The sequence below is a fragment of the Trichosurus vulpecula genome, chromosome 2 (genome assembly GCF_011100635.1).
Source record: "Trichosurus vulpecula isolate mTriVul1 chromosome 2, mTriVul1.pri, whole genome shotgun sequence".
In the NCBI taxonomy this organism is placed as follows: Eukaryota; Metazoa; Chordata; class Mammalia; order Diprotodontia; family Phalangeridae; genus Trichosurus; species Trichosurus vulpecula.
Window position 1 is genome coordinate 134,503,189 of NC_050574.1, and position 19,981 is coordinate 134,523,169.

At 39.4% G+C, this 19,981-nt stretch overlaps 1 protein-coding gene across 1 annotated transcript in view; it reads left to right on the forward strand.

Annotated features, from left to right (window-relative positions):
• Positions 1–19,981, forward strand: part of ALG9 (ALG9 alpha-1,2-mannosyltransferase) — a 128,861-nt gene that overhangs the window by 62,829 nt on the left and 46,051 nt on the right. The window contains exons 12-13 of the mRNA XM_036747968.1: positions 229–376; positions 7,278–7,407. Coding sequence (XP_036603863.1) covers positions 229–376; positions 7,278–7,407 — 278 coding nt within the window. The remainder of the gene's footprint in view (positions 1–228; positions 377–7,277; positions 7,408–19,981) is intronic.

Here is a 19,981-nt window from a genome sequence, read left to right on the forward strand (position 1 = left end):
AAAGGGGGTAGAGAGAGGCAAGAGAACAAAGGATTTTTAGCAAAATGAACTTAATTGGAACATGCTAGGTTAACATCTGACCCATTGAAGAGGTATTGACTGAGCAGGTCTGCCTACTATGAACCTTCAAACTCTTCTTTGCTTGGGGAATTTCAGTACGAATTTAAAATACAGTTAAATTTTGAATCTTGTTGTGTAGTATCTCCCCTTTTCTGATAATTATTTTAGGATATCATGGACCCCTTGATTTGTATCCTGAATTCCACAGAATTGCTACTGATCCCGCTATCCACACAGTCCCAGAAGGGAGGCCAGTGAACGTCTGTGTGGGCAAAGAGTGGTACCGATATCCCAGCAGCTTTCTTCTCCCTGAGAAGTAAGTCGCAACCTCCTTTCCCTACAACCCACTTCTTAAATTGGAGAGTGGAAATGACAACCCTGTTAGTCTGTCTCCTTAGCTTAGTTTTTTTTTTCTTTTTGCAACTTTAGCCAAAGTCTAGAACCAACTGTTGAGCCTTTCTGTAGATTCATGCAGGCCTCCCAGCAAGAAACGAGTTATCGTATTGTCATCAGCGATCCACTGGGCTTTTCTGGAGCCAAGTACTTCTGCTTGGTCTAGTTATGTGCCCCGCTTTGTCTTGTATCACATGGGGTTAGGGTCTACTTTAAAAAATTTAAATGCTTTCTCTTATTCTGAACTTAAAAACAAAACAAAAAAGAGAACATTTCCATACAGCAGAACACAAAAAGAAGATATTCTCTGAAGCTATACATCATCATTTTATGTTGTTTTCTTTTTTAAAATAGTATATATAATTCCCACACTTTACTTTTAAAACAGTATTGCTTTTGCTTCATTCGTTCTCTTTGATGCATTAAAATAATGTTCCAGTTAACTTTTTGGGGGGGAGGAGCAGCATCATTATTGCTACCTCCCCCTGCCCCCAACTAAAAATGAAGACAAAAGAAAAAAGACTTATAACATATAAGCAAAGGCAAACAAAATCAATCTACATAGTAGTCATGTTAAAAATTTATGTCTTTTTCTGCACCTTGTGTCCATTCTCTGTGTCAGGAGGTTTCCGATATATTTCATCATAGTAGCTTCCCTGGAGACATGGTTGGTCATTGCATTGATCAGAATGCTGAAGCCTTGTAAAGTTGTTTTTCTTTGCAGTGTTGTTGTCCTTGTATAAATTGTTCTCCTAGTTCTGCCCCCTTTGTATCATTTTGTACTCCCAGAATTCCCTGAAATAATTTATTTCATCATTTCTTATTGTGCAATAATATTCCATTACATTCATATACCACACTTTGTTTAGGCATTTCCCAATTGATGGGCATGCCCTTAGATTCTAGCCTTGTTATCTCCCTCTGTATCTTGCTCTCCTTTGTCTGCTTCAAATAAGAATGAGGTTCATCTGATACTCACTTCCCCTACCATAGCCTCCATGTTTGTATATTCTCATACACCCCATTTATGAGAAATAGCACATTCCACTTCTTCCTTCCTTCTTACAGTAGTGTTATTCCTTTTACCCTCAGAGCAGAACCAGTCCATCCCCAGGGCCTCTGTTTTTCTTACTTAGCTGCCTCAAACTTAACCCTCAAAGACATTAAGGTTCTCAAGGGACACATTTCTTTCCTCGCTATTAAATGTTAGCATTATATGTCTCCTTCGAATTGCTCAAATAAATTTACTTTCCTTGGTTTTTGTTTTTGTGGTTTTTCAAAGTTCCTAGTTGCTTGCAGTGTTTTTTCTCTGATGTGGGAGTTCTGGATTTTGGCTATGATGTTCTGGGGATTTTTCCTTTTGGGGTGTATTTTAGGAGGTGATTGGTAGATTATTTTTATTTTTACTTTGATATTTGGCTCTAGTAGATCAGGACGGTTTTCATCTCATTTCTTGAAGTATAGTGTCCAGGCCTTGTCTTTTACTATAGTTTTCAAAGAAGTCAGTGATTCTTAAATTATTATTCCTTGACCTGTTTTCTTGGTCTGTTGTTTATCATGTCAAATTTTTAATATTTTCCATTTTTTCAAACTTTTGATCTAATATTTCTTGCTTTCTCACTGAGTCATTGCTTTCTGTTTGGACCATTCTTGTTTTCGGGCAGTTTGTTACTTAAGTAAGGTTTACCATTTTCTAAAATCCTTATTCTCCTTCCATTTCTTTCTTCCAGAACTTTCATTTCATTTTTTATCTCTTCATTTCTTTTAGACATTTATGTAGTTTTCATGGAAAATTCATTTTTCCTTACGAGTCTCTGTTTGTGTTTATTAGGGAATTATTTTCTTCTTTTTGGCTGGACTTTTAGAAATCTCTAGTTCTGCATACATTTTTTATACTGGTCAGTATGTTGTTTGATTTACTCATCTTTCTAGGTTGAATTCTTGAATTGGGCCTTTGTGATAGGTCCAGGCTCCAGCCCCTGCTTTTGTTTTGGGTGGAGTGATCAGCCCTGCTTAGTCTCATCCTGAGTCCCCAGGTTCTTGAACTGACCTTCAGCTCCCCACATTAACTATTATTCAGTCTGGTGCAAATTTCAAGATTCTGCTGAATTTATTTAGGTCTATAGGAGCTAGGTGGTCTGGCTCTGTTCATCAGCCTTTTGGTCAGAAGTCCAAAGCTAGGGCCTTGGGAAAACAGATTAGACCCTGCATAGAACCTTCTTGAAAATTAGCTCTTAATATGGATTCATTTTTATTTTTATACTTAGAACATACTCAGTCCTCCTACAAAGGGCCTAGGAGATAGCTGTAAAAGCAGTTTTACCTCATTAGCTGACGTGAAGTCATTTGTGTACTTTTGGAAATTGTGACTTGGATCTTGTTAATAGACCACCCTTCTTCTGTCTGTATTACATGTGATAAAAAGTGCTTATGCCTTTTGCTAACACTGCTAATGCTACCGAGTCATATTAGGGCAGAAAAAGAAATGCGAATGAGGAAAGTCTGAGTCATATAACTCTTCTTTTGAGTGCTATTTCCAGCAGTTTTACCAGCTGATAATCCTATTTTTGATTATACTCAATAAACAGTGTGGTATAGTAGAAAGACCTCAGAACTTAAAGAATCCAGAAACCTGAGTTCAAGTCCCAGCTATGACACTTAACTTGCTCTGTGACCATGGACAGTTTACTAACTTCTGAGCTTCATCTGTTAAAAATAAAAAATAGAAATAATAGAACTTGAATACTTGTGCACTTACCTCAATGAGTTATTGTGAGGGAAATACTTTATTAAAATGCTATTACTGTTACTCATTGAGTTAAAATATTTTTGGCAAAACTTTTTGCTTTCATATTTTAAAGCACTTTATTAATTAAAGGTTCTTTTGAGGAGCATTTAGAAACAAAGCACTGGACATATCCTTGATGGAGTAGAGGCTGTTTACATGTTTTCTCCTCCTTTAGAATGGGAGCTCCTTGAGGAAGGAAGGGACTTTTTTTTAGGTTTGTTTTTTTGGTTTTTTAGTTTTAGTTTTATTGCCTTTCTTTGCATCTCCAGTGCATAGCATAGTGACTGGTACATAGTAAATGCTTAAGAATTTTACTCCTCTAGGCACGTAGTGAATTTGCTTTATTACTGACATGTGTTCTTTATCCTAGTCCATGATAAGAAATGAGTGTAGTTTTAGGAACTCCTGCTGCTAATGTGGGTATTCAGAACTTAAGATTACATTTTTTCATTGTTGGATCTTAGGCATGTGGAATTGAGACTATGATGATTAATTTGCAAATTATATTCAAGAGATGCAGTGGAATATGTTAAAAGAATGATCTTGGGATCTTAAACTTAGTATCTCTGAGTTGATTTGTGATCTCTCTTTTTGCAATGACACTAGCTATTTGGATTTTTAGAATAAAAATCCTAGAGTTATAAGGGATTTCAGAGTTCACCTTGTCCAGACCCTACCTGATGCATGAATCCTTTCTGCAGTACCTTGGACAAAGGGTCATCCATCCTCCATTACAGGGAAATGGAAATTATTACCTCCTAGAGCAACTCATTCCATTTTTTTCAACAGCTCTAATTGTTAGCAGTTTTTCACTGTATTGAGTCAAAATCTTCCTTCCTATTAGCTTTCATCCATTCATAAGATTCTGCCCTATAGAACTGAACAAAACAAGTCTAATGCCTTTTCTACATGACAGTATTTCAAACATTTGAAGACAACTCTTCTCTCAGCTAAACAAAATCACCAGTCATGGTTGCCAGAGACCTCAGTGGTCACTAGTCCAACTCTTATCTAAATAATCCCTTCTCTATGTCCAGCTTCCACTTGAAGACCTCTAGTGATGGAGGACTCATTCTGTAGAGTCAGTGTGCAGTGGTGAACATGGCTTTGGACTTGGAGCCATGAAGACCGAGGTTCAGCTTCTGCCTCAGGAGCTTACTAGCAGTGACCCTGAGTAGACCACTTATTCTCTCTGTGCCTCAGTGTTCTCATCTTTAAAATGAAGGGATTGGACTTAATGGCCTCTCAGGTCTTTTCGAGCTCTGCAATCTGTGATCCCACTATGACCTGTAATCTCTTGAAGCAGCCTATTCTACTTTTAGGCTGTACTAATTGTTAGGAAATGTTTTCTTAAATCAGGTTGACATCTGCCTGTCTTCAGCTTTCACACATTGCTTCTATACTTTTATCCTTTGAAACATGAATCTAATCCCTTTTCCACATGATAGTTAAATAATCAGAATCAGTCAACAAGTATCTGCTATGTGCTGGGTACTTTGAAGGCCACTAGGAATTCAAAAACAAATATGAACTAGGCCCTGCCCTCAAGGTATTTAGATTCTAACAATGGAAACAATGTGTCATATACCTACAAAATGGATACAAAGTGACAGAGGTTGGCACTAGCAGCTGGGAGAATCAGGAAAGGCTTCATGTAGAAGGAGACGCCAGAAGTTCAGAGAAGTGCAGGTGAAGAAAGAATGCAGTCCAGGTATGAGGAAAAGCCAATTTGAGGGCATGAAAGCAAGAAATTGAGTGACATGTGTGAGGACTAGTAAGAAGGCCAGTTTGATCGGACCGTAGAGTGTGTGAAAGAAAGTAATGTGTAATAAGGCTGGAAAGGTGAGTTGGAGCCTCTAAAGGGCCCTCAAGTTTTGCCTGGAAATCTGGATCTGAGCGCAGCCCTATCGCCCACACTCACACCTCTACTTCCACACAGCCTTGTTGGGGATGCACCACTCACTCGCCCTCCTCCACCCATGCAGGCTCTGCTGGCAACACATCCTTTTTAAGCCTCAGGCCTGGCCTCCTCACCCACCTCCTCCATTGATGACCAGCATAGTAGAGAGTGTCCTGGTGCTTTCCTGTGTCTACTATTAACTATTCTAGCGTGGAGCATACTTCACTGCTTTGAGTAGCAGAGAGCCCTTTTTGCCTCAAGTGCAGCGGCATCCCCCTCAGTCCTATCCCAGCAGTTCAGCAGGGACATCTACAGGCTCTTTCCCATCTTTGGGCCTCATAGGGGCCTGATGAAGTGATGGCAGAGAGCTGGGTATTCTCTTACTAGCTCCTTAGTTAATTCAGTTCAAAATGAAGTGCCTACTATGTGCCAGGCACTTTGCTAAACACTGGGGATACAAATGAGAAAAAGAAAGACAGTTCCTGCCTTCAAGAAGATGCAATCTAATGGGGGAAGACAGTATACAAGAGGAATCTGGAAAGGAGAGGGCACCAGAGGGTACCCAGTGCAAGGGCATCATGCTCCAAGGAGGATAAACCAAGCAGAACTGCTGATGGAAAGTGGAAAGAATATTGGACTTCAGTGACCTATTAGCCATTTTTATTCTGTTTCCAAACTGAAGATTGTTCTGCCTTCTCATCATGATCCATTATCATCTTCTTGGCACTCCAAGCAGCCATCCTATCCATTCTTTGATCTTTCCCTTGCCTCCTACATACCCTTTTTTGGTCCTTCCCATCCACTGCCAGCCTCAGCTTGTTTTGAGATTTAGCATTCTTGACATGAGTCCTACAGGGCTGTGCCCCTCCTCTGTGTTTATCCTTAGTCTTCTGTTCTTGCTTGCATCTTCTTTACGTACCTTTTTAAAAGTTGGAGAGGCAGCATAGTGTAGTGGATAGAGCACCAGACTTGGACTCAGGGAGACATTTGGTTCAAGTCCCCCCTCTGACCTATCCTGGCTGTGTGACTCTGGAAAAGTGGCCCAGGCAACTCGCTGAGGCTGTAAGCCTAGCTGGGCCTGCTCTCTGCTGGTAGATGGACTTGTTCGTTATACCAATGAAATCACAGGTCCTATTCACCTCCCCCCCATCCCTCCCTGCCCCCCCCCCAGCTTCCTTTTGTTATCTACAACAAACCTGAAATTTGCAAGGTTGTTTCTTTCTTCCTTTTTATTTCAGCAACCAATTCTCTTTATTGATCATAGCAAGATCTGGAATAGCTTTTCCCCTAGTTACTGCTACCGTCTTTTGAATAATGAAATGATTATCAAGGTAATTGCAGAGTTTGTCAGCTGCTCAGCTATTAGCTGAGAAAGAACTCCAGCAGATATCAAGTGCATTGAAGTCCTCCATCACGGCTGTCTCTTCGCTATTATATTGTGGACCCCTGACAGATCCATGGAATTTTTCTCAAATTCATTATCCATTTCTTCCTCCTGGTTGAGTGTCTTTTTTTATACTCCCACTACAGTGTCTTCTCTTTCTTTTTCCATTGATCCTTACCCAGATATTCTCTGCCACATTTTTCTTTCAGTTTGTATATTTCCTCACAGTAATCTTTTTTTAAAAAATATACAGTACTATAATCCACTTTAATCTTTTGCACATATACGTTGGTAGAGAGAGTTTTCTTACTGAGAATTCATTATACCAATGAAATTCCAGTCCAACCAAACAACAAACAAGTACCAGTGGAACTTATGAAGTTGAATCTACTTCCTTGAACTGAGTTCTTGCTCTGTTTGCCTATACTGTGATTGTTTGTGTATGGTTAAACTTACTCATGTCCCCATTTCCTTCACTAGTCCTTAGATAGCCTGATTTCACATGCTTTCACCAGCCTTCACCACCAGCCCACCTTGTTTGGATATGCTCCAGGTAATCCTTCTCCCAAACTGTGGTACCCAGAATTGGGCATGATACATATGTGGTCTGATCATTGCTGAACATGGCAGGAATGATTATTTTCCCCAAGTGCAATATTTTTACTTGATTCTTTTTGCTTACTTAAAGTGAATTTTGCAATGTATTTGCCTTGTATTTTCCTTATTTTTTTTCCTATTTGTGTTTCTGGCAGCTGGCAACTCCAGTTCATTCCATCAGAGTTCAGGGGCCAGTTGCCGAAACCTTTTGCCCAGGGACCACTGGCCACACGGATTGTTCCCACTGACATGAATGACCAGAACCAAGAAGAAACATCCAGATATGTAAGGGCAACAATTTCCTTTTACTCCTTTGAAAGGACTTATGCTCCTAAAGTTGAAGTGTTTATGAAATGGGGATTTCTTAGCATGCAGGCTTACACAGAGAAACCTCCATTGTGTAAACATCATCACTTTGTTTTCAAGCTGCCTTGTTACCCAGTTTGTTTTCTGTAAAGCATACAACCCAGCCTTTATCTCTCAGTTGAGTATGCTTTTGCAAGGGGTATACTTGTTTTCATCTTGGAGTAATCTTTTGCTTATTTTGAATTCCGAAACCCTTATGTCTTCTTTTTGTCTACTAAAAGGTACTTGAGACCTTTAGGTTATTAGGTTCTGCTTTTGCCTTACTATCGTTGTGCTTTGGTTTGGGGGGGCACTGAATAGCCATTGACTGTTGTTTTTATGGTGGCTGCTCTGGGACACTTTTTGCATCACTGCCTTGTTAAACTTCCTCTCCTTTTCTTGATTCATGATAGGCATCCATGTTTAATTTCTTTCCCTTGGGAAGACAACATGTTTGACCTCTAATACCTTTTAAGTTCTAGTCCTGAAAGAGATAATTAGAACAAAAAATAATATTCTTCCTGGATCCTAGCAAAAAGGAAAAAACATTTTATAGGATTGTTAGAAAGCATACATTTTGGCAACTGGTCTGTCATAGAAGTATCTCATAGTCGCAATGTCAAAATGTTTCTGTTAAGTTTCTGAGTGTTATCTATGGGAATTGTGAAATTCTGGCATTTCCAATTCCCCAGCTAAGAAAGCCTGCTGCCTTATCTTTCATCTTCTGGATTGGAGCTGAACATTCTTACATAAAACCCTTGTATCCTGAAGAGGGAGGCCTTCTTCAGGTTATGAAGGTGGTCATTTTTAACTCATGGAACTGAGACACACTTTGTATGGATGGATTATGTAGCATTCTACAGGATGTGAGTTCAGAATCACCAGAAGGCTTACTGTTAAAAAAGATACCTCCAAAAGCTATATTCCTTTAGCTTCAGACTTTGAAACCTGTTGCTTTAAGGTAGGTTATTTGTGTCTTGGTGTAAGAGATTGCGTGGAATAATGGCGAGAGCCTTGAATTTAGAGTCAGAAAATAGTTTCAAATCCTCTCTCTTCTACTTGCTACTTGTTTAGCTTTGAGCAAGTCCCATGACTTCTCTGGATCTCAGTTTTTTCATCTGTGAAATGAAGGAATTGAGCTACATAATTCCTAGGCTCCTTCCAGCTAAGAATATGTCCTGGGATTCTAAGTTCATCAGAGTCTTTCCAGAGATCAGGTTTTGTAGTTAAAACAAACTAACAATAATATTAATATGAAGATGTTAAATTTTGATGCTTTTAAGAAACAAGTTCAAAACCCACTGGACTGCTTTCTTTGGAAGATTTCAAACACATTAGGAAAGTGCAGGTTTTTAAAATATGCAGATGTGAGAGTTTTTCTGGGTGACACAGTTGCATTTTTTTATGTAACAAAAGCTTGGATTTTAAGTGTCTTGCTAATTGTGATGGCTTTGTGCTATCATTAGTTTAAAACATAAGATTCACTCTACTCACAAAGGGTGAGTTTAATTGTTAACTTAAAATGGATATAAATCCAAATTTCAAATAACTTTGATAATTTTTTTTGGCCAACTTATCAGATCTGATGAAACTGTCATTTCTTTTACCTTGTAATTCAGCTGACAAAGATCTCACTAAGAAATATCATCTTTCCCATTTTCTTGCTTCCTTCTGCTCTCATCATCAGTATTATTTTTCACCTGCAGTTTCTTTGCAGGAATCTTCTTAAACCACTTTGTGAGGGTTAATTTAGTTAAAACTCAGTAATATAATCTACAGATCCACTTACCTGAACATATTTAAACTGTGATATTTTGCAAAATACTTAAAATGAATGAGTAAGGGCACTATTGTCAATGCTTCTGCATTGTGGAACCACCACTCTTCTCCTAGGCTACCTCATGAACTCTCCATGACATGTGACTGAGGTACAGCCTAATATATAGGCTGACAGTATCCATCTATATATTAAATATTAATGAAACTTTCTTTTTTTAGATAAAAACAAATGTTCATAGATGATCTAACCCTTTCTTCCTGTATTCCATTGAATAGTTGTGCTGATATCCCCCTGGGATGCATGTACCCCATTTTGTACTAAAGTAGCAGAGTTCAGACTTGTTTAAAGGACAATGGGAAAAATGAGTGTTCGGTCTAAGTGTGAAGAGGGTACCCCCAACTGTGCATTGCCTTAATTTTATGTCATGATACCAGTTTTGGGAGCAATGAAGAGATACCTAGACTACATGCCATATATTTGAATGGAATGTTTTTAAACCTCCACATGGAAAAAGGGAGCCTGAGGAGGCACATCAGACCTAGAACTTGGGGCAGGTGATCGATGTAGGTGTAAACAAGTCCATAATGTAGACTTCTTTTTTTGTCAGTAAACATTTATTATGTGCCCAACACTATGCTTTATGCTGGAGACATAAATAAGAAAAAGAAAAACAGTCTCTACCATCAAGGAGCTTATAATCTAATGGGGAAGACAGTGCACAAAAAGAAGCTGAAAAGCCCTTCCCCCTGAAGATAAGAGGATGATGTTCATGGAATAGAAACCAAGCAGAGCAGTTAATGGGAATTCATGAAGTTAATTGGAGAGTTTGAGCCTTCTGTAAGGGAAGGCTTTGGGAGGAGTTTATTGCTTCAATCTCTAGCCTTCCGGTCAGAAGGGAGAGTCAACTGAGGGAGCTAAAGAGGTGTTGAGTATCAAAGCTGGATCAGTCGATGAGATTTCAGATGATTTTATCCTTTAAACATCTAGTGTATAATAGGTGCCCAGGTAACTACCTTCTCTTCCTTTTCACAGTTGGAAAACTACAATTGAGAGAAAGCTGATTCTAGAAAAAGCTGTCAGTAAAACTTGTGATGGCCTTGGGTGCATTCTGAGTCCCTGGGCTCCAATCATTACATTCCCTGACCCCAGGCTTTGGTCAGTTTTCATGTTCTGCTGAGGACTACGTAAGTCAAGTGGGTGGCCCAGTGGATTGAGTCCTAGGCATGGAATCAGGAAGACCTGAGATCAAATCCAGCCTCAGCAATTTACTAGCTGTGTGACTCTGGGCAAGTCACTTAACCTTTACTCGCCTTAGTTTCCTAATCTGTAAAATGGGGGTAATAGTACCTACTCCCAGGGTTGGTGTGCAGATCAAATAAGATAATAATTGTAAAGCACTTAGCACAGTACCTGGCACATAGTAAGCACAATATAAATGTTAGCTATTATTGTTAGTGTTGATAGGCCCCGGATGCCTTGGAGATTGGGTTTTACTCAGTTTTTAGAGCAGGAGTTCTTAACCTTTTTGTATGTGTGTGTGTGTGTGTGTGTGTCCATGGACCCTTAGTTTAATGAAGCCTGTAAACCCCTTTCTGTACATAAAGTAAAATACATAGGATCACCAGGAAACCAGGAATATTTAAATAGAGTTTTCAAAATATTTAAAAAGCTCACAGACTCCCAGGTTGGGAACTCGACATAAAGTCTGCACGCAGTCTCTCAGCCCCGGAATTCTGACTGAAGGAAGCCAGGATACCAGTCAAAGAGCTCTACATCTTGAGAAAAAACAAGCTAGACCTATTGTCCTTATGACTTTCCTACACATCTTCATGATTTGAGGGTTTTTTTTTGTTTTGGGTTGGCTTTTTGTGTGCATGTGTGCTTTTGTTTTGTTTTTTGCAAAATTTTCTTTGATTTCTGTAGCACATACTCTCAACTGGTGAGAAATATTCCCTAAGCACAGGCTACTTTCGTTGGATTTTGTAAGGCAGAGGAGACATTTGATGTCTTACTATTGAATTCTATGCCAACAATGATTCATTTTTCCAAATTAGCTTTTAAATTTAATGTTATTAGCTCCTTAAGAAATTGTGCCAGGTCATTACTAATAGCCAAGTGGTGTTGCTCCAGTCAGATCTGTGGTAACTTAGCATATGCCAGAGAGATGTTCATTGCATTTGATCCTTCTCCTAATTAATTGTAACTTTATCAGGAATAGGAGTTGCTGCCCCCTCTGATTTTCCTTGGCATACTGATAGCATAATTTTCATCTGACTCTTAGTCTTATCTGGCCCTTGGCCTCAAGACTGTGATCCTAGCTTAGATTGTCTATGGCTCATTTCTTATGGCTAAAATGGAAAGTTGCTTGTCTGTATTGGCCTTCATTTCACCATTTTTACAAGTTATGGCTTACCCTTTGCTTTCTTCTAGGGGATGTTAAGAACTAACAAGATGTAGCTTGTAAGATCTTTGGGCTTTTTGGAAGGTAGGTACTATATATAAACAAGGCCTAGCCATCTAGTAGTAGGAGTATTACAGTATTCATTATTCGGTTGCAAATCTTTTCTTCCCTAATTTGTCTTTTTCTAGAGAGCACTGTACTTGATAAACATAGGTGAAGTAATTTTGTGTGAAGCTTTAAAACTTTTTATTGATGTATTTTTTTAACATCATCTTCCTTTGCAATTATTCATCTTCCCTCCCCTACCTAGTGAGTCACTTTTTATAACAAAGAATTATTAAAAAGAGGAAAAAAGGCAGTTCAATAAAACTGCTTGAGAGGGCAGGGTGCCATAGTCTGTAGAAGGCTGACCTTAAAACTAGGAGGACCTGGGTTCAAGTCCTACCCTTGACACATACAAGTTTATGACCCTGAGCAAGTCACTTAATCTCTCTGTGCTCTAGACAGATCTCTAAGATGATAAGCTACAGAGAAGTTGGTGGTTTGCACTGGTAGAGGAGGTTAATTCATCTAGGAGTTCCTTATATTAATGAAATTAGAGGTACAGCCCTTAGCAGACCTACCCAGTCTCTCTCTCTCTCTCTCTCTCTCTCTCTCTCTCTCTCTCTCTCTCTCTCTCTTTCTCTCTCTTTCCCCCTCTCCCTCTCTCCATATACATGTGTATATATATATACATACAATAGATATATATGCAGTATCTATCTATCTACTGCCTCTCACTGTATTGATGTCTGTAGATAGATCTATAAATCTATATCTAGAGATCTGGAGCCATCTATATATGGCTGTCTTTCTCTGCATATCTATATACATTTACGTGTATGCATACATATATATATATATACATGCTTACACATACATACATATATGTATGTGTGTATCCACATCCTTTGCTAGGAAGAGAGGAAGCCAAATGTTTAATATACTTGGAAAATCCCATTGTTGAGAAGATAATAGTTACTGCCTGTAACAATATATTCTAAAAGTTGATGTCACTGTGAGGTTAGAAAACCCATGGCATGGAGACCAGCCTTGAAATTGTCACCTTTTTATTGGTTGACAGAGTCAGGAGACCAAGGTTCTGGTCTCACTTCCGTAACTGATGAACAGTTGCTCTGGGCAAATCATTAAATCTCTCTGAAGTCCAGTTTCCTCATCTGTAAAATAAGAGACTGAGACTACGTGATCTCTGAGGTCCTTTCCAATTCTAAACTGATATGAGTCTATGACAGCTAATAACAGAATAAAACCATTTCCCTCCTATTATGTAGACCTGGTTAATTGTTATATACATATATTAGAAAAAAATCAACCACTTAGGAGTGAGCTTGTAGATCCGACTTTTCTGTGACTTTGATTACCGTGTTGGAAACGTGGAAACTTTCCCATCTCTTGGCATACAAATTAGTTTATCAATTAAATTGCTTTTGTTTTCTCCATTTGGAATATAGTCAGTCACTTCTGCCCTTGGCTCTGTGGAGCTGAAGCATTTCCTCTAACTGATAAAAAGAATCATATAATCACAGGAAGAACGAACCTTAGAAATCATCACATCAACCTCTTAGTTTTATAGATGAGAAAACTGAAGATTCCCCAAAGCCATGGAGCTAGTTAATGGAACTTGGGACTAGAACCTGAGTCTTCTTCAAGTCCTCTTAGAGCTCATATGGGCCTCTGTAGTCTGTATTACACTTGATTCTGCTTCTCTATTCTGATCCATCATCATTTCATGTGTGTAAATTTTGTCTTTTCAACTGAATTCTGAATTTATTAAGGGCAGGGACTGGGATGTAGGCTTACCCTATGTCCCCTGCAGTGCCTAGCTCAGGACTGAATTTCTAAAAGAGGCATGATAAAAGCCTTTGAATTGAATTATAAACAGGACAGAGATATATTTGAAGACTTCCCTGTTGCAGACATTCCATGCTCCTCCTCCCTCACACTTCTTTCAGAACTCAAGAGACGTCCCTGAAGAAGAGTGAAACCACTTCATGATGAATGGCTGCATAACAATGACAATAATTTGCAATTATCTGGCTCTTTATAGTTTAGAAAATACTTTATAGTGGAGATCACTGGACAGGGAATGGGGAAATTCTTTAATTCTTTTTTCCAGTTTTATTGAATATATTGTCTTTTGAGCGCTCTTGCAGATCTCTCAGGCTCTAGAAATTACTTAGAGTCTCTTTTAAATTTAATAGCTGTCTGGGGTGGTACCTTAGAGAGGGAACCAAAGAATGAATCACTTAGCTTCTAATAGGAATGTTTGTATTTCATCCCTTATTTTATCCTTGCCCCCATCCCTTAATTTCAGTTTCTAATCAGATCTTTTATTGAGCTAAAAGCTTTTTTTCAGACAAGGGCTGTAGCCATCACTATCCTGGAGGAGCCTGATGACTAGAGATGGAAATCTAGCACTATGGCTGTCTAGCTCTGGCTAGATTCTTAGCTATTTGTGATGAAGAAGCAATGTCCACACCCATCCTCAAATCACATTTTCCTAGCATAATGAGATATATCATCCATACCCTTTTCTTTCTTGAGATGGTATGTTTGTGCTGCATCTGGAAGTGATATTAATCCTTCTTTCTTCAGTGTCATAGAGTCCCAGACCCTTACAGATATTATCAACTTAACTTCCCTCATTTTGCAGATGAGGAAACTCATCTCATTTGCAGATGAGGTCCAGAAAACTGACGTGACTCTGCATTGATTTTTTTTTTTTATAGAATGTTTAGCTAGAAGAATAAAATACTGGTGGAGGGAAAGCAGGGATTACAGAATGTCAGAATGGGAAGGAGGCTTAGATGGCCATCTAGGCCAACCAGTACCTGTACAACATTTCCAGCAAGTGGTCATCCAGTTTTTTCCACCAGCCAGAGCTTCAGGTACTTGAAGTCAGCTTCTTGTCCCTTTTAGGTCTTTTCTTCAGGCCCGACGTCCCTGTTTCCTTCAATGGATCCTCATAGGACATACTCTTTAGCTTCCTTATAGTTTCCTCATCTGTAAAATGGGGATGATTGCATCTACCTCTCCGGATTATTGTGAGGGTCAAATGAGACATTTGTAAAGTGCTTTGCAAACCTTAAAGCACTAGATATCTGCAAACTATCATTGTATCTTTACTGTCTAGGTTGCCTGCCTCTGAACACTTTGTGTCTTAAAGTTTTTTTACTAAAATGTAGTGCCTAAAGACTATACACAGTACTCCAAATGTCATCAGATCATGGAAAAAGACAGTGAGACTGGTATCTGTCTCCTTAGTCATCATGTGTCTTCCTTAGTTTAGCCTAAGATTGTATTAGCTTTTCTGTCTACCACCATCCCACTGTTGAGGAGCACGATGAAGAGAGAGTTGGCCTGGGAGTCAGGAAGGGCTGGGTTGAGGTCTTGCTTATCACTCATATCACTGTGTGAGCACTGGTAGGTCACACCCTCTCAGTGCCTCAGTGCCTAAGGCTAGAAATTACTAACAACCTGCCAGTCTGTATTGCACACCAGGAAGTCCACACACTGATGAAAAAAATGGCTCATAATGCTAATTTCTATAGCACTTTGAGGTTTGCAAAGTGATTTATACATATTACTTCTTTTGATCCTTATAGCAACTCTGTAAGGTATGGGTGATATTATTATTCTTATGTTACAGAGGGGGAAACTGAGATTCAGAGAGGTTCAATGACTTGCCCAGGATCACACAGCTAATAAATGTCAGAGGTAAGATTCAAACTCAGACCTTCCTGAATCCAGGTCCAGGACTTTATCAATAGCTCAAATGGAGTTTACTGTAGACCAATACCCTAAAATTTTTTAAAAAATAAACTTCTTTCTAACCATCTGTCCTATAACTTATTTTAGTATAATGGCTGGCTTATAGTAGGTATTTAATAAAGGCTTTTTGATTAATTATGAAGTTGAATTGTTTCAATCCAAGTGTAAGGTTTTACATTTATCTCTACTAAATTCCATCTAATTAGATGCTTGCCAGCATTGTAGGCTGTAGAGATTTTTCTGGATATCATTTTTGTCATCTGGTGTGCTAGCTATTCAGCTTCATTTACCAACTATTTATTGTTTGCTACCACATGCCAGTCACTTTTCTAGGTGCTGGGAACATATAGACAAAAAACCCTCAAGGGGCTTATATTCTATTGGGGAAACAACATATACCTAGATAAGAAATATAGAATGTAGTGAATACATTGCTGGAATAATTGCTGGAATGGAGAGTAGTAGTGACCGTGAAAATCATGACTGGCCTCCTGTAGGAGGTAGCATTTGAGCTGAAGCTTAAAAAGAATCTAGGGATTCTGTGAGGTGGACACGAGGAAGGAGTATGTTCCAGGACCAGGGAAGACCCTGGGTGAAGATGTGGATGATAGAATGTCATGTGCAGGATTGACAGGTAGATCCACTTGGCTAAAATATAATCAGTGAAGGAGAATAATTTGCCATAAAAAGGGGCCGCTGGAGTCAGCGTGTAAAGGGCTTCAAATGGCACAGTTTGTGTCCTGCAGGTAGTGGGGAGTCGTTGAAGCTGCTTGAATAGGGAATAATGTGGTGAGACCTGTGTATTAGGAAAATCCCTTTGGCAGCCACGTAGAGGAGGGGTTGGAGAAGCAGAAAGACAGATTAAGAGGTGGATTTTACACTATTCCAGGTGGAAGGTAACAAAGTTCTGAGTTAGAGTGGTGACTTTGTGAGGGGAGAGAAGAGGATAGATGTGAGAAATGTTGTAGAGGTGGATTCAATAAAACTTGGTAATTGATTGGAGGAGAAGGAGAGTGAAAAGTTGAATATGAGTTTGAGGTTTTGAACTCAGGGAACTAGAGAGGTGACAATGACCTCAATAGAAATAGGAAACTGGGAGAGAGATGAGTTTGGGGGAATAGATAATAAGTTCCATATTGAGCATGTTTAGTTTGAGAGTAAAAATGGAATATTTGGTTGGAAAAGTCCATATCAGTTGGTGATATGAGAATGGAGCTCAGGAGAGAAACGAGGGCTCTATATAGAGATTTGGCAGTTATTTCATAGAGATGGTCATTGAGTCCATAGGCGCAATTGCTGTCTCTGGTAAGGAATGTAAAAAAGAAGTCCCAAGACAGCACTTTGGCATGTACCTACACAAAGGAGATGAAAGACAGGTCATGATCCAGGAAAGGATACCAAAGAAGGGTAGCTGTATAGTAGAAGGAGAACTAGGAGAGATCTGTATTATATCTTGACATAAACTGAGGGAAGAGAGAATATTGAACTCAGCTTTTCTCCTTCTGCCCTCTTAGCTCACGTAGCGATCTCATCGCTTCCATGGGTTCAGTTATTATCACCATATAAATGATTCCCACATCTGTATATCCAGCTTTAGTTTCTCTCCTGAGCTACAGTTGTGCATCACCAACAGCCTGTTAAGCATCTTGAATTAGATGCCTTGTGAGCATCTGAGACTCAGCATGTCCAAAATGGAGCTTGTCTTCTCCCCTAAATGCTCCCCTCTTTTGTACTTTCCTATTAATAATGAGGGCACCACCATCTTCCCGGTCACCCAGGTTCATAACCTCGATGTCATCCTCAGCTCCTCACTTTCACTCATCCCACACATCCAATCCATTGCCGAATCTTAACATTCCTATCTTCACAGCCTCTCTTGTGTATGTCCTCTTCTGTCCATTCATATAGCCACAGCCCTAGTATAGGTCCTTCCTCTCACCTAGACTACTGAAACAGCCTTCTACCTGCTTTCCCTGCCTCAGATCTCTCCTCACTCTCATGCATCTCTCCCTCATCTGCTGAAACAATTTTCCTAAAGCATAGATCTGACCATGTCACTGCTCTCCCCTCTCTTCCCTTCACCTTCACTGATCTCCCTAAGTGGCTCCCTAGATTACCTATGGAATCAAATATAAAATCTTCTAGCATTTAAAGCTCATAATAATTTGGCCTCTTCCTACGTGGCAGCCCTCTTGCACCTTTCTCCCTTTCATGCACTTCAAGATACAGATAGACTGGCCTACTTGCCATTCCTGACAGTGACATGCTGTCTCCCACCCCTGTGCTTCTGCACTTGGTGATGCATCATGCCTTTCACCTTTATATACTTAGAGCAGGGCTGTCCAAAATGTGGCTGGTGGGCTGCACACCGCCCACAGTGCAATTTATGCGGCCCGCCTACAGGCATAGAAATTTACATAAATGCTTTAGTAAATGAAGTGAGCTACCCCAAAGCTCTCACTAAAATGGCAAATCAAAATATATTGTCTGTTGTTTCAATAAAAACCTAAGGTTGGACAGCCTTGACTTAGAGAATTCCTCTGATCTATTAGGCTAATAATCCTGTCAAAAAAGGAGCCGAGGTTCATCCAGTGTAATGACCTGTTCTTTTTATTTTTTAATTAGATTTTTTATTTTTAGTTTACAACACTTAGTTTTACATGTTCTTGAGTTTCAAGTTTTCTTCCCTTCCTCTCCTCCCCCCTCCTCCCCCAAGATGGCGTGCAGTCTGATATAGATTCCACATAAACCTTAGCATTAAACTTATTTACACAATAGTATGACCTGTTCTTGATGACTCCATCCTAGTTCTTTGTTATCACTGCTTTCTTTACCTAGAGAGATATTCATTAACCATCACATTAATAGTATTTTCTAGAATTTTGTCAAGAATCAAAGCCAAGTTCAGTGGTCCATTATTTGCGAACCGTATTCTCTTCCCTTTTTTGAAAATCAGATTAACATTTGCCCTTTTCCAGTCTTGTGATACCATACCCATTTCCACAGTCTTACAAAGGTGTCCGAGAATGATCTTCTTACTAACTCAGTTTGGTCCACATTGGCCCCAGCTCTTCTGCCCACGTATGTGAGGTAGATCCTTTTTCTCTTTGTGTACTTCTAATTCCCTTTAAATATTCAAATGTTTACAGCTAAGTCTGCTTCAATTTGATAAACAATTTCAGTTCAACCACATCACTCACTGAAGCAGGCATACTTGGTCAGGCAAGTTCATTTTCCCTCACTAAAACAAAATGGATGTCTAAATATTGCCTTACCTTAAAATACTTCTGTCATTTCTTTTTAAGTTAAAGCTGTGATTCCAGTCCACAAAGGGGCAGGAACATGCCACCAGGGGTGGTATCGAAACTGCAAGGTGGTTGTTGCTGCTATTACTGCTTCTTTCTCCAATCTGGAAAACTCAAAGTGCGGTTCAGTGTTCAGGGTTTCTGGATTTTCTGGAACTCCTGAACAACAAGAAGAAGAAAGGTCAGCCATTATAACTGCTGCCAGATATCTGAGAAGGAATGCCTTTTTTTTGAGGTAATGTATGCAATAGGTGGAGTGCTGGTCTTGGAGCCTGCATAGCCTGGGTTTGAATCCCATCTAATATTTACTAACTGTTGCCCATGGGTAAATCACTTAACCACCCCCAGCTTCATCTGTGAAGTGGGGATAAAATTCCCTAGTGCCCACACCTCAGGATTATTGTGATGCTCAAATGAGGTGTATTTAAGGCGCCTTGAAAACTTCAGAGTACGAGGTAAACGCTAATTGGTGTTGCTGCTGTCACCATAGTGGTGGTAGTAATGGAGGAAGAATTAGACTTACCGCACTTGGTGCCAGAGGGGAGGAGAGGGGCCAGCAGGCTTAAGAGGAGGAAAAACTTCCTAAACAGTAGTTTTGTCAGGAAATGGAATTAGTTTGTGAGGTAGTTTGTTCCCTATTATATCCTACCCTCCAAAGCACTGGATGACCACTTTGGAGTATGTTGTGGATGGACTGTGTTTCTCAGGCAGTTAGAAGGTTAGAAAGATCACATCTCAGGTCCCTTTCCAATCTAGGTTTCTATAATTAGGTAACTTATAAAGAGATTGATGCTTTAGGTGAGAGTCAGAGTGGGTGACCTACAGTCCCTTCCAACTCTGGAATTCCAGGATTAGGTGATATCATATCAGATAGGTGATAATCAGAACATTACTGATCGGTTAGTTATAATATGATTATCTTTTGTAGGGAGGGAAGTCCTGAAGGGTTTAGATATTCTTAAAAATGTAACTAACTGTCAGAACCAGAAAGAAGGCACATTTCTCTCAGTGTTGTCTTATGTCTTATGGCCTTATGGTTTACAAATTTTTTAAGTGCGGCATATTTTTAGTTTCGACAGCTGGCTGATATGTAGCCTGTGACTAATGAAATGAAGCACATTTTTGTTTCATGATCATGCCTTAATGTCGCCCTACAATTTTGTTATTTTTGATGCAAGAAAGAATGATTAAAGCTGA